At 32.6% G+C, this 15,446-nt stretch overlaps 1 protein-coding gene across 1 annotated transcript; it reads left to right on the plus strand.

The window, feature by feature from the left end:
* Nucleotides 1-5,593: 5,593 nt before the first annotated feature.
* LOC114719266 (polyamine oxidase 1) lies at nt 5,594-13,917 on the plus strand. The gene is made up of 10 exons (XM_028904738.1): nt 5,594-5,692; nt 5,786-6,035; nt 6,299-6,427; nt 6,514-6,575; nt 6,881-7,035; nt 9,527-9,670; nt 10,930-11,079; nt 12,064-12,318; nt 12,983-13,064; nt 13,186-13,917. Exons 1-10 carry the CDS (start codon nt 5,641-5,643, stop codon nt 13,395-13,397), a joined length of 1,491 nt encoding a protein of 496 aa, XP_028760571.1. The 5' UTR covers nt 5,594-5,640; the 3' UTR covers nt 13,398-13,917.
* The last annotated feature ends 1,529 nt before the right edge of the window (nt 13,918-15,446 follow it).

Here is a 15,446-nt window from a genome sequence, read left to right on the forward strand (position 1 = left end):
CAATTTAGTGATTTTATTTAACTTGATTGCATTTATGTTTTCTCTTTCAGGTGATTCTTTTTCAAACTTTTAAGTTATACTCTTCCGGTCATTAATATAAGACCTAATTGTTGAGTTGATTTTAGTCATAAATATAAGAACTATTTTTCATATTTATCAATTTTTTTCTAAATTATCCCTGTAGATACTCCTTCAACCATAATTAAGTAAAAGAGAAAGAGGGGATATTAAAGAAGATAATTATAGTGTTTTAGAAAAAATATGTCATATTTTTTATAATTAACTAACTTACCTAACTTTTTTAATTTAATCAAATTAGTTAAATAGGTCTTATATTAAGAAGCAGAAGAGTATATCTTTTCCTTCTTCTAAAAAATTAGTTAAGTTTCATGCTATCTTAAGATATTGAGGAAAAAAAGAGGGAAAACATAAAAGAAAAGAAAATCATATGTATATGTTATACTGGTATACTTCTCTTCTCACTTATTATTTCACAATTATCTGACTCTTGATTACATTTTAGCTAGTCAAATTAAATTTATTTTATGATGCACATAATTAACCATCTTAGTTTAATTTATTTCTTACTAAATCAATTTAGTTTAATTTTTTTTTGAAGTCAAATAATCAATAAGCAATCAATTAATTTTATTACATCAATATATATAATCCATAGAAAGTAGCATAGCATTATTTATGAGCTAGAAACAACAAAATGCAATCATTCCTTCATTTTATCCAATATGCAAAGCCTCACATCCAGTTGAATTAATTATGACTTGATGGTAAAAAAATTATGACTCTTCTATAATTAGGAATGAGTGCAAATTATTACTCTCAAACATCTCACTTGAAACTTCTCTAATTATGTGAATCTCTTTACCATGTGAATTGAATCATCTCAGACATGTGAAAATGATTGAGGAGGTAAAATTGTGCTATAAGCATCACTATACCAATGGATATTGTACATATATAAAATTATAAATAAACTCGTTAATTATTTAGATCATTAAAAATATTTGAAAATGTTGCTTCGATCAGCTGGCGGCTAATAAAAAAAGAAAAACTATACTTATTGAAAATAAATACATTTCAAGTACTATCTCCAATCTTAATTATAAGAGTTAGTTAACTAATTTGAGGAGATTAAAGAAAAAAGTTAAGTTAGTTATTTATAACAAATAGGTGTTATCTTTCCTAAAATATCCTTACTAATCAAATGTATTGGCTAGAACTACCATTATTAGAAGGATTACTTTGAGAAAAATGCATAAATATGAGAGACAAAGTAGATTGGGATCTTATATTTAGGGTCAAAATAAAAATCAAACAACATTTTATATTAAGGACCGGAGGTAGTACTTAGCTTAGTGAGAAAAGTTCAATTTTTAAGCTAAAGAGTTTAGGCCATTTGTTGGTATTTATTTTATATATATATATATATATATTAAAATTTATTCTTAAAAATATGAAATAAGGTTCAATTTGAATGTGTTTTATTAGGAACAAATTTTTTTTTTGACCTCATTAACTCTATCTAAAAATTAAATAACATACGGACATTTAACTAGAGGTGAAAGGAGAAATTAGTGATAAAAAATAGTACGTGCCTTATAATTATGATGAATTTATAAATAGCATGAAAGTAATTATAATTAATGTGTAGCAAAATTGATTATGGCATTAGTTTATGATTAAAAGTCACTGCCAATTATCGTCAGACTTCTGAGATGAAGCTTCCGGAATTGTGTGAACCTTGACCATGTGAATCGAATCATTTTAGATTTACGAAAATGATTGAGCAGATGAGAATGCCGAATGAGAAGATATTCTCTCAAAAAAAAAAAAAACTCAAATCTGGGTTTATACGTGTCCGTCTTTTATCCTTCCCCAATTATTTTATGTCCACTCCCAATTCTTTTTCTTTCATTAATGGACAATTTTATTACAGTCTTGGACCTTCACGTCAATACCAGAACAAAGCATCGACCAGGAAAAACTCGAGCTATAATAAGTTCAAAACTCTTAACTAAAAAAGTTATGACATTTAACATTTTGATATTATTTTTCAGAGTAACGTCCGGCGCTTTAATCTTATTTATAATGCATGTAACATTTTAATATTATTTTCGTGGCGCATCCAATATATTTTGATGTTATTTTTCACTTACGTCTAGTATCGTAATCTTATTTATAATTTGAAGTCCTAAATGTTCTATAAATAAGACCAGGACGATAAAAGTACCATAACAATAACATCAAAATAATAGATAAAAGTATCACATTCCAATCCTAATTTTTTCCCTTTCAAATATACTAGATATGCCACTTTTTTTGGCACAAAAGAAATTAATTTTATTAATACAAAAAATTATTATATCCACTAATAGGAAAAAGTAAAAAAAAAAAAAGAATAAGAGTCCAACCTATAAAAAAACTTAAACCAACAAATAAGTACATATTTAGAAAAATATATATTTTTATTTATTTATTGCTGTTAACTAATTATAATAGTTTTTTTTTTCAAACCACACAATTCATTTATTTGAATCTCACAATAAACGACTATGGCGGTTAAGGGAGTGTTTGGATAGAAACCAAACCATGGTTTCAGAAGTGCTTTTACGGATTACGAAGTAAATATATGGAGGAGGTTACCTCGTTTTGCGGAAAAGTGATTCTGAAACCTAGGTTTTGGTTTTTCCAAACATCCCCTAAGATGTAGTTTTTTTTGAGTAAGCAATAAGAAAATGGATGAATAGATTATCTGAATACTGTATATCAATTACAAAATAAAAATATTTGACGTTTTCAAACATTACCGTGCATGATTGAACAATTGAAAGTCACTGCATGCATATTAAAAAATAAGAAATATCATTGACAATTATTGCTTGGATATTAATTAAGAAAGAAATATCATTGACATGTGTACTTATGACCCCCTATATTTTATAACATTCTGAAGAGATTTTTGTATGAATTTGGGAGTCATCATCATGATTTGGAGCTGTTTTGGCGAATTTTCTTTTCTTAGAAGAATTCAACTCATATATTTTATGTAAATTATGATCTAATGTTGTGAAAATTTAAAATCCAAAGCATTTTTATCTAATGCATACGGCATATCCAAAAACAAAAATAATTAAATATAATAGCCAAGATCCCAATTTTGTTTTTCCAATTTTGCTAATCTTTAATACTCCCTCCGTTCCTTATTATAAGAGACATTTGATGCTTATGGCATATTTCTATATATAAGAGATACTTACAAGTTGTCTCTACTTTTTTGTGTTGATTTACTATTTTACCCATATTTATTATTTCCAACTCACACTCTCTCTCCCTCCCACTTCTCTTTCTTTTAATAATTTAATTGTTCTCTCTCATGTTCTCTCTCCTTATTAATGAGGGCATTTTTGGAAAAAATTATACTTTTTACCCATTAATTGTTCTTAACTAATTTTAACTGTTTTTTTGATCAACGTACTTCGGTTATTTGTCTCTTATAATAAGGAACGGAGGGAGTACCAATTGTTAATTAAGGTATATGTTTTTTTAAAAAAATATCTTATAGGTGAAACAATGAAACTATGGTAATACAAAATTTATAGGAAAATGTCATGCTATTAATTAAAAAATTATAAACAATGTGACGCAATTTAGCCTCAATACAAAGTAAAGTCCCATAAAGGTTATTAAAATGATCTTTTAGCTAGATAAAATATAAATTGAATAATTGTGTAGTGGTATTAAATGAATTGTATTTTAAATAAATCAATTATGATCAACATTTAATATTTACACTTTATTGGAAACAATATTTTAACTAGGTTATTGCGGCTGGTCAAAAAAAAAACTAGGTTATTGCGATTCATTCTCCAAGGCTTATTGGGATGAATAAAATAGGTGTCTAGTCAAGATAATAAATATCAATGTATATGTAAATACTACTACAATATAACAACCCAAGTGTTGGCAAAAAAGGAAAAAACCTAAGTTATCGACGAGTCATTAATTATATGGCTACTTTTTTTTTTTTTTAACCAAAATTGTATGGCTACTTTGAGAAAGGGTTACAATGCACATGAAATATATATAGTTTGAGAAGAATTCATGTTATCTCTTTTTCTCACAAAATTTTTATGTACTAAAATATAAAATTTGAATATTCTTAATATAACTTATAAAATTTAGTATGGTTTATTATCATTTTAAAAATATCTTTTATATAAAAGTAATTATATAATTCATAAATTAATTAGCACCGTTTATGGTATATAAATAGTATATTTGAAAAAACTTTTAAACAATATATAAATATGTGTATTTATGGAATACTTAAAGTTAATCCAACCATTGCGATATTTAAGAAAGAAAAATAGGGAATGATTTTCAACGAAAATTGTTGAACTTTTGCGAAATTCATTGTACAAACTACAAAGGTACTTAAATTTGTTCAAGGACTAAAATATAGCTAATGCCTTGTATTCCGTAGATGCCACTCTTTTAACTGTATGCAATTTATGTTTAGTTATGTGTAAAATAAAAACATTTACATATAATTAAAAATATATTACATAAATTCGAAAGAGAATGTTACTTTTTTTTTTTTGGAGCAAAGAAAAAGAATGTTACTTGCTAAATATGATTTGCGTTCGTTCAGCAACTTGGATACTCACTTAAGTATTTTTGGACAATAAAATTGTTTTAACAAATTTTCTTTATTTTTTTAATAAAATTAGATAATTATTTTTTTGAAAAATCTTAAAAAATAGCTTTTGAATTTCAAAATTTCAAATCAGTCTTGTTTATTACACTTCAATAACAATTAATTATATTTATCAACAAATTGAGATGGTAAGTAGTTTTACTTTTTTAAGAAGGAGAATACAAGTTTAAATTCTGAAAGTTCAATTTTAAAATTCAAGGATTTTTTTTTGAATTTTTTTATTTTTTTTAATGAGATTAGATATTTTTTAGAAAATGTCAAAAAATAGCTTTTGAATTTTAAAATTTCAAATCAGTTTTGTTTATTATACTTTAATAACAATTAATTATATTTATCAACAAGCCTTTGGTTGGGATGATAAGTGGTTTGACCACTTTAAGGAGAAGAATACAACTTTAAATCCTTAAAAGCGCACTTGTTGGGAAGGTTTCTACCTTAACGTCTCAGCTTGATAGAAATTAGTTTTAAACTCAAAATGACTTGAAAATCCTCTAAGTTATATTAAAAAAATATTTAACTATACTTAAAAAGCAAATTACCATATATTTTTGTAGTAATTTTTGGTTTAAGATTTTAAAATTCAAAAGATATTTTTTAAAAATTTTTTTAATTTTTTTATTTAGATGAATAAGACAATGGTTTCAGTCAGTCAAGGCATGTCAAAATTGGGCTCCTGAGAAAAATGTAAAAGCGAGCAGGAAACGTCAGGGAAGGTCATCTGTTCTCACTTCTCAATTTGGAAATAATAAAACAGCAAAAAATAAAAAGAAAAAGAAAAAAAAATACAGAGAAAAGAGCTATAAAAACCGACTCGCGCTATTTTTGCTCCCCTCCAACTAATCGCGTTTGCTCTCTTCCTCCACTCGTATTCAATCTCTCTCTTTCTTGTTTCCGCACATAGATACATGGACTCACCCTCTCGCTCCTCCGTCATCATCGTCGGAGCTGGTATCTCCGGTGAGAGCTTCGCTGCCGATCAATCCTTCCACCTCTGACCACGCGGTTATTGTGAATTCATTTTGTTCTGATTTTAGTTTCTCTGTACGAAAGGTATCTCTGCGGCAAAAGTTTTAGCCGAGAACGGAATAGAAGACCTGGTGATTCTGGAGGCCTCCGACCGTATCGGCGGTAGGATCCGGAAGGAAAATTTCGGAGGCGTGTCGGTGGAGCTCGGAGCTGGGTGGATCGCCGGAGTTGGTGGCAAAGAGTCTAATCCTGTTTGGGAACTCGCTGCCAAATCTGGCCTCCGAACCTGCTTCTCTGATTACAGCAATGCGCGCTACAATATTTATGATCGCAGGTCTGCAAAACGGCCTAACCTTGCTATTTCCGCCATTCCTATTTGCTCATTACTTTGCCGGAACAATTTAGTGCCGTTTTTCGTCTTTTATGCGCCGTGGTGGCGAGTCGCTTATTCCGATAATTTCCGATACAGTGGCGCATTTGAGTGTTATAGTCGTTTTCGTTCTTTTTTGCCTTTTACTGCTCTGGATTGTGGTTTTGGTGTACAATTTCAAATCACTCTGTCAGTGAATCTAACTGAATTTGCGCACCGACTTGCAGCGGGAAAATCTTTCCGAGTGGAATCGCTGCCGACTCCTACAAAAAGGCGGTGGACTCGGCGATTCAGAAGCTGAAGAACCAGGATGCCGATCACGGTGGTGATGTCAGCAAAATAACAGAGTCTCCTTCGTAAGTTAACGTGGTTGGTTGTTAATGTATGATTGGTTAGCTAAATATTCCTAGTCTGAATCTCGCTTTCTAATGTATCATTTCAGGTCGCCAAAGACCCCAATAGAGCTGGCCATTGATTTTATCCTACATGATTTCGAAATGGCAGGTCAGTTCGCAACTTACTTCAACATTGAGTTTTTGTTTTTACTGTTGGTTTCTCTTCCATATGACAGAAATAAGAAAGCAAAAGAAATTGAGATGTGTGGGGCTGTGACTTTGTCAAATTATTCAATCCTCAAATCTTTTCCAGCTCAGCAGATGCTTTTTAATTTTTAACGAATTTGTTTTATACATTTATATTTTTGCACTATAAAATAAGTCCTCGGTAACCCTTCTGTTTCGTTTGCCGTTTCTTTTTTCCCTTCTTTTTACTAAAATAAGGTGAATAATAGACTGGGAATTTGGGTGCAGAAGTGGAACCAATATCTACATACGTAGATTTCGGGGAGAGAGAATTTTTAGTTGCGGATGAACGAGGGTATGAGCATCTGCTCTACAGAATGGCTGAAGATTTTCTCTTCACTTCAGACGGTGTAATCTTGGACGATCGCCTCAAGCTTAACAAGGTACTTGACTAAGTCCTTTCGCTAATTTAATTATGGTGAAAATTTGGATAAATATATATACAATTATTTTAAAATAATTTATTCTCTTCTCGTATTTTTAAAATTTTTGTCTGCATTTTTTAATTTTTTGTTTTATAATAAATACCATAACATTATATTATAAAAAAGGTCAATTGTTTTATAAAACATTAAATTTTTGGAATGTATAAAATTGAAATTTTTTAAAATCCAGTATAATTGAGCTAAATTTAGGAAATGGTGAAATTCAGTTAATTTACTCTTTTTTAATTTTTGATCAAGATAAAATTTGGAATGCAATGCTAACCTCCTAGTCTTATCCGTCCGTTAGTACGTTATTTCTCCATTTTCTCCAGCATGTTGGGGAGGAAAGAAATTGCGGGCCCCGCCCTCCATATTTCTCCTCTAAATACTGCTATTCTCTTTTTCCCCTGATGAACCTACTTATATTTGATTTCTCTCGTCAGATTCTTCAATCCAAAGTTTCAAACAACACTATATTAAGAAATTTTATTATACTAAAGTACCTTCAATTTTATTTGTTTGTGAATCTGGTTTATGAATAATATGAGATATTCACAGAGAAAAGTTCTTTGTCTGTTTGCCATACGTCATTTGTTGAGAGCGGAATAAATAAGCGGTTGAAAAGAAAAATTTAAAATTTTGTCTTTGTTAGAATGCCCCCGGCTTTCATTATTTTTTTCTCGGGTTACTGAAGCTTGATTGGCCCACTTTTGGGGTTTGCGGATAATGACTTTTCAAAAGATGTTATTATGTTTGAGAGATATCTGTCACTCTCACACTTTTTTTTAAACCTTTTGAGTGTTTTTTTTTTGTCCGGAGATAAGTTACGGTATATTTCCGTAACAAATAATTTTACTTTAGATTTCTACCATGCAGAATTATTCTATTCGATTAATAATTAACTAATGTGTGAGCGAAGCAAAGATAAGCTTTTTGGACAAGGACATAAAATTTTTTTATAAATTATAAAAAAAGTATGCTGATTTAAAATGATTCTAGGAATGCAGTGAATCAGAGGGAGAGGTAAATCGATTCACTAACAAATAAATATGTCACTAAAATATACTAATATATTTACTGATTTTAATTTATTTAAAATGAATATGTATCGTAAATTTTCTATATTTTGTACTGTAGCTACTACTTAATTTCCCTTATTTATATATATATTTAATTTTACTTTTAATTGTGTATTTTTATTTTGGTTACTCGCCATGTAGAAAGAAACATAATATTTTGGAAAAATAGGAAATCCAAGAAGTGGAAGTTCACCGGATGTTATTTTGAGTTAAATCCCGGTACTGTTTGATCGGGGTATAGCCGCAGCCGCAGGCCACTGTTCGCTGGGGATTAGTGACCACGGCTTTTTTCAGAGATCTTTTTTCCTTGGAATGCATTTTCTTCGTCGTTTGAGTAATTGCTGGTTGCTTGAGGCAGCGCCAAGCGCAGGTGGATTTCAGATGGTCGTTGACCTTTACGACATAGTACTAGATTTTTTTTGAATGGTTACAGGCTGATAGAAACGACGAAACCTTTTGAAGAACATACTTCCGTAGAAAAATTGGGGGGAAATGCTCAGGGTCAATGTGACCCACAAATTATTTTTGATCTCTATTTAGACTTTTCCAAGTCTTAAAGTCATGGACCCCAAAGTCCTGATTTGGGTAACCGTGCGCACTATTTGAATTGACACAGCAACAATAAGACGGGGGGTTTTGTTTATAAAAAAAAAAAAAAAGGGAAGAAGAAGCACGGAGGTTTTAGTGTTTTAAATACACACACGCGGATCCAGTTGCCCGCATAATAGTTTGAGTTGAAGTATCCTCAATATATGTACTACTTGCATATTGTTTTTGACCTCGTACGAATCTCGCTGGATTAGGCCTCCGTCAATTGCTGAAAGGCGAGAAGCGAACGTACCATGTTCTCCTGTGATTTTCGTGATTTTGGGAACATTACCTTATTTAATATTGCGCGCGGTAAATTTTGGCCATATGGCTTTGTTCTTGAAATCAATACTCCATTTTGACTTCTGAGAAAAAGAATCTCTTTTCTGAATTTACATATTGATTCCAAATTCTACAGTGCACAGATTCTTTTGGCTTTGACTATTGAGAATCACGTGGACTTTTATCCCTTTGTAATTTGGTTTACTTTATTAACTGTGTGATTTTTTTTTTTAGGGGATAGTTATTGGTCGTCCGGGAATTGCAGACTTTGGATTTTTGTATTATTTCACACCTTGATAAATGCTTATAATTTTGGTAGAAATTTGGAATTAATATTAGTACTTTTAAAATTAGATGATATTGATTTATCACGACAAAATTAGATGATATTTGCACAAATAACAAAAGCAGAAGAACCTTCATTTCTGACACAGCGACACATTAATTCGATAATATCAGGCTGAATATCTGACTGAATCTTTTTGCATGGTTTCGTGCAGGTCGTCCGGGAATTGCAGCACTCGAGAAGTGGCGTTACCGTAATAACGGAGGATGGTTGCATTTTCGAGGCTGACTACGTGGTTCTATCTGTTAGTATTGGCGTTCTCCAAAGCGAGCTCATTGCCTTCAACCCGCCCTTACCTGTAAGTCTCCGCTTTATAATAACCTCCTTTCCTCCTGTCTCCCATCCCCAGGTACCCCTGTATTATTAATTAACAATTCGACAAATTCTACAAATACTATTAGAGATGTGTGGAGCTGACTTATTGGTCCTGAATATGTGGCTCTGGTAGTCATCACCCTGATCTTTTTAGGGTACTGGGGGGCATCAAAATGAAAATCTAGTCCATCAATCAAAATTTTGTTTTTGGCTGAAGACTATTCTAAACAAATTGAATCCTGCAAGCTGAATCTAGTAATTCAGTAATTAAAATCAAAAGATAAGTTTAGTAGCAAAACATTAAAATATAGCACTTGTACTATCAGACTTGTAAAATCTATTCCGAATAAAAGCAAGAGATTCCGGTTCAATTTTCATCTGATCGGAACATCTACTGGGAGCCAACACTATGGAGGAATCCGTTGGGTTTGCTTTTGTTTTTGTGTCCCTAAAATGGGAGTTTCCGTCATTTTCATACTGATATTTAGGGTGTGGTCCACAGTCTTTAATAGTATTAGTCATCTAGTTGGGAAAGTCAAAACATAGGGATAGCTAGGCCTCGTATTAAATGAAGCTCTCTGATTGATGACGCAAGAAAATATGATTTCGAGGAGTCCTCCTTTTCAAAAACCAGGGACAGCTTGATCCCCGGTATAGTTGATCCACAGTCTTTCGTTAATGAAGGTCTCATGTTAACCCTCTTACTGTGGGCAAATATTGGATGACCAAATGGTCGGAGGATGGCGCCAACCTGCATTTATGGTCGTGATATCATCATTATATATGCAAATTATATTTTAAGCTTGCAACATTTTAACTTTATCAGCTGTAGATGCAAATTGCAAATACTTATAATAAAACTTCATTCGATAATAATAACAATATAGTAATTTTTCTTGTAACTTTAATAAATGATTGTAACTTCTATGCTGTAATAGTATTAGTCTACTAGTACAATGTTTTGTGCAGTTTCAAAATAATATCACATAGATTATTTTTTTCAAGCAGTTGAGAAGAATCTCTTCTCCACTACTAACGCCAAATGCACATGATAATATAGAGTTATGCTCTGACTGAGCGTGGTTGGCAAAAAAGAAAAAAGAAACAGGAAGAAAACTGCGTGTGTATGTGTCTAGATATATTTATATGAAATCTTTGACGTGCCTAGTATGTTTGGTTTGCTGTACATGATACTTCTCTGTATTTTTAACACGACTATGTTTAATATAAACAATGAAACAGAGGTGGAAATTGGAATCCATAGAGAAATGTGATGTCATGGTCTACACTAAAATCTTTCTGAAGTTTCCGGACAAGTTCTGGCCAAGTGGACCCGAAAAGGAATTCTTCATTTATGCTCACGAGCGGAGAGGCTATTACACATTTTGGCAGGTTTGGTAGAAATTCTGCTTTATCGTTGCCAGCTGTGTCATTTCCTTCCATCCTGTATTTCACACTATTTTGTTTGCCTGCTATGGGTATTTTGTTTCTCCAAGTAATGAAGGGAAGATTTTCAGAAATTGGTTTCTCACATAATGGGAAATCGAAATTGTTGCATAAATTCTAGTTTGCCCATTCATGGTTAAAAATAGAATTTCATAAGCAGTTCACTGTTTCATCTACCTCTAATTGGGTTTTCTATTCCCCTCGTCCAAGAATTCAAGATAATAAGGCCAAAGGCTTATCGATTCAAATATCCCTTTTGTTTTCATATGGAGATTTAATATTAGTTACCCCTCAATCTTTGCTTAAAGATGAGTCAGCCACGCCAAGACTTCTGATTTTTAATTTAAAGCTGTAAATTTGACTTTTGTAGAAGAGCACATAGTTTTAAACATTCTTAGCTGCAACTACTTCGATTTGTCTCATGTAATTAAATCATATCATCGCGGGGATAACGGCATATATTGAAAATTTTTACCTTTTTTTTTTATTGTTTATTCCCCTATGATGTATGTAAAGTTGGTATTTTATTGGAGTTGTCTGTATTGGTTTCGTAACGGGAACTTCTTACTCACTTTTTCCATCTACTGTTTGTTTAAAATACTAAGTAATATGCCCATATTTCAAAGCTAGGAAATGCTTATTTAATAGGAGAAGAATCGATTTATTTGATGATGAAAAATTAACACTACTTGGCTATCGTATTATTTCAGTACAGTCCGGAATATTTGCTTTCATTTTTTTTTTTCTTTTTATCAATATGCGTTGACTTTGAATGTTAGCAGCTGAGTATCAATCATCTATCATTACTGTAAATAATTGGATTTGCAATCATAATTTTTTTTGGATGGGCCTTGAGATTTAATTATTTATTCACTGTACTTGCTCATCAAAATCTCCTAATTATCTGATGGTTTGCTGCTTTGTCATCAGCACATGGAGAATGCTTACCCTGGTTCCCACATATTGGTTGTGACATTGACAAATGAGGAATCGAAACGTGTAGAAGCTCAATCTGATCAAGAGACCCTAAAAGAAGCTATGGCGGTTCTTAGGGACATGTTTGGACCCAACATACCAAGTGCCATTGATATATTTGTTCCCCGCTGGTGGAATAATAGGTTCCAGCGTGGCAGCTACAGCAACTATCCCATTATCTCTAACCCGCAAATTGTGCATAATATTCAGGTTTGATTTTCGCGTTCAATATGTTTGGATGTGTTCTTTGCTGAAATTATCAAGGCATGTTGTCACTTTTATGTTCTGTTCTGAAGTTGCATGTGAAGACAAACAGTATGACTTGGAACTTAACAGCTGGCTATTTTAAGTAATGATCACTCTCGTCACTCTGGTTTTTGTATCAAGCAACTCATCTAATCTTCCTTGTAACACAGGGGAGCAAATGCCGAAAATGACAAGTCATGAATTTGTCCACACTATCATTAATATACATTTTTTCCCTTTGCTTTCACTTTAAATAGCCAATAAACAGAAAAGAAAAATGAGGTAGTGGACTGTAGCTTTCATAGAAACGAGACAAAATTTAGGTAAAAATCCCCATGTTTGCTACAAGGTCTTGCACAATGAGAAAGAGTTGTGAAAGATCATCTTTAATAGAATCATTCATAAAACTTTAAGTTAAAAGAAATATCTGCGTTATGATCGAATACCGTAACTCGCTTATATTTGAGATTCAAATTCAATTTGTTATTAGGACATCATTTATGGTTTTCTAGTCTCTATGTAGTTTGGTGTTCTACTGGCCTCATTACATATCGTTTTGTGCATCTAAACACAAAAAACAAGACATTCTTTTTTCCAATTATTTATTCATCTGTTCGGGATGCTTCAGGCCCCAGTAGGTCGCATTTTCTTTACTGGAGAGCACACAAGTGAAAGATTTAATGGCTACGTCCATGGTGGATACCTCTCAGGTAAGGCATTAATTTCATATAAGTTTGCTCTGCCAAATTAAGCAGTAATGATTGAACGACCTTAAAGATCTGAATTGTGAATGCGATCATTTTTGGCCTTTGGCCCCTGAATCCTTATCAGGTATCGACACCAGCAAAGAGTTGCTAGAAGAAATGAGGAAAGAGAAGGAAAGAAAAAATGAGAACCAAACTTTATTATTTGAACCTTTGCTAGCATTGACTGGTTCATTGACCCTGTCACAACCAGACACGGTCTCCAACATCCACAAATGGGATATTCCTACACAATTATACCTCAGTGGCAAGCTTGGAATCGCAGAGGCCATATTGTGAATATATGGTGCACACAATAATCAGAAAACCCGCGAAGAAGATGACGACGATAAAAAATGCATTATGACTTACCAGAATCATCTAGGCCCGGCAGGTCTTGATCCCAAGTCATTTCTTCAACCAAGCCTTTACTTTGGTGCCATTGGTATTGCAGATTAGCATAATTCAAAGGAGGAAAGTCTTGGGCAGATCCTTTCTAGTAAAAGATATATACACTGAGTCAGTCATAGGGATCCACATAATCTATTTGATATGTTTATGTGTATCTTTATTATTGACTGAGTTGGCAACTTGGCATATTATTCTTAGACTGAATTTACTTGAATTTCTTTCCACAAGAAATTATAATGGTGAAGCAGTGAGGCGATGAACAAGCAGGGGGAAAATCTTGCTCGGATCTCTAGTGGTCACCGGTTTCTGCTAATGAAACTGACTTGGTTATATTTATTTTTTTCCAGAGGGGCAATTCATTGTTTTATGTGTAGTTATCAAAGCTTTGTTCTTTGTAGTCAGAAGATTATGCTTCTTAGATTGTAGTTTCTTGGCTATTGATTTCCTGTTAAAGAACCCTCTGGCTGATTGGTTTTTGGAAATCATGTGCCAAGTTCTAATCTTAGGGGCCCTTTTTTTGGGGCGGGGGGTGGGGGGTATAGGTTTAGGGGCTGATTTGGTTTTGTGTAATGTGATGCCAATCATATCGTATTTGCTTCTAATTATGCTGGTGTCATTCTTCCATCTCTCTTCATTTCTATTTCAAATCTTCTTTCTGATGACTTTGCTTCAAAAACTCAAGGGAACCACAAAAACCAAGGCAAATAAGGCAAAATTGATTTCTAGAGGGACTAGGATTTAGTGTATGGATCACACAAACTACTTAGAAAAGTGCATTTGTGAAACTGAGAGCAGTCAAGCAGGTTGCTGAAAGGATTATGCAGTGAGAAGGGGAAATATGCTAAAGCAGTTGCTGCTGAATATACAATAGCGCTTCTCATCAACGATGTGAAGTGAAACCAGAAAAGTAATGGAATCAGGAAATAAACAGAGCACAAAAAAAATATAGAACTACAGTGCTGCTCTAACACGCCCCCTCAAACCCTGATATCACTCCAAGCCTGTCATCTAGTATGAGACAAGGCTTCTCCTAACCCTAAACAATCTCCTACTTGCTGTTATGATACAACATAAAGGCCCAAATGACTTTGTCCCTTGGTTCTGGCATGGAAAACTGGATTCAGAACCTAAAGCTTTTGTACTCTTAAGTGCCCCAATATCTGATCTGTCTCTGTATAAAACTATAAATAGTGTATTGGACCCAAATCTTTGAAGGGAAACAGCAAAAAAATGGCTACCTTTGTCAAGATGTCTCTACATATACTAATGATAAAAACAGTAATTCGTAGCTTATCATAAGAAACCCATAGAAAGCCTGTGGGAGTTTGCCCATATGATTTGAGTTTTTCTTTGTCAATAAAGTTTTAAGGTTGTCGCATATAATAATCGTCTTCTTACCATTCAACAATGTACTATTAACAACTTTAAAGTTTTGTTTGGTAAGGAGTATTGAGATTATAATTGAAATTAAGAAAGTTTACTAAAAAAGTATTTGATGAGAGATAACTTATTGCTTAAAGTTGGATTGTGAGACTGGAGAATACAATAGAGGGAAGTGGACAGGTAGTATTGAAAATTTAATCCTATGATTAACATTTTCATACCAAAATATCCATTCCTACTCCTATTCCCACTTTCACACCCAATCCTACTTCCATTCCCAATCCATCAAAATTGAGACCCAAATACCAAACATGACCTAATTGTCTTACTTCCCAACTAAATGATGCAGGCTGCAGCAATAGTCAAGACAATTCTAACATTAGAAATTCTTACCATGGTCTGTTCCAAGTTCTAGTTGAATTCTCTTTCTTACAGGTCTCTGCTTCGTGTCCTTTTTAAATGATCCACCTCCAGTAACTCATTTCTTTCCTTTAATGCTGCTCTATCCTTCAAAAGGAAGCTTCAAGTTCAGCCTCCATGGCTCTTCATTTCAGA

This window comes from Neltuma alba, unplaced genomic scaffold, assembly GCF_004799145.2.
Source record: "Neltuma alba isolate B1F8T4 unplaced genomic scaffold, ASM479914v2 tig00011900_pilon, whole genome shotgun sequence".
NCBI lineage: Eukaryota > Viridiplantae > Streptophyta > Magnoliopsida > Fabales > Fabaceae > Neltuma > Neltuma alba.

Coding starts and splice junctions, on each gene's coding strand:
- LOC114719266 (XM_028904738.1), top strand. CDS start 5,641: ATGGACTCACCCTCTCGCTCCTCCGTCATCATCGTCGGAGCTGGTATC. Junction 6,428..6,513: donor AAAATAACAGAGTCTCCTTC/GTAAGTTAACGT, acceptor GTATCATTTCAG/GTCGCCAAAGACCCCAATAG. Junction 12,319..12,982: donor AAATTGTGCATAATATTCAG/GTTTGATTTTCG, acceptor GGGATGCTTCAG/GCCCCAGTAGGTCGCATTTT.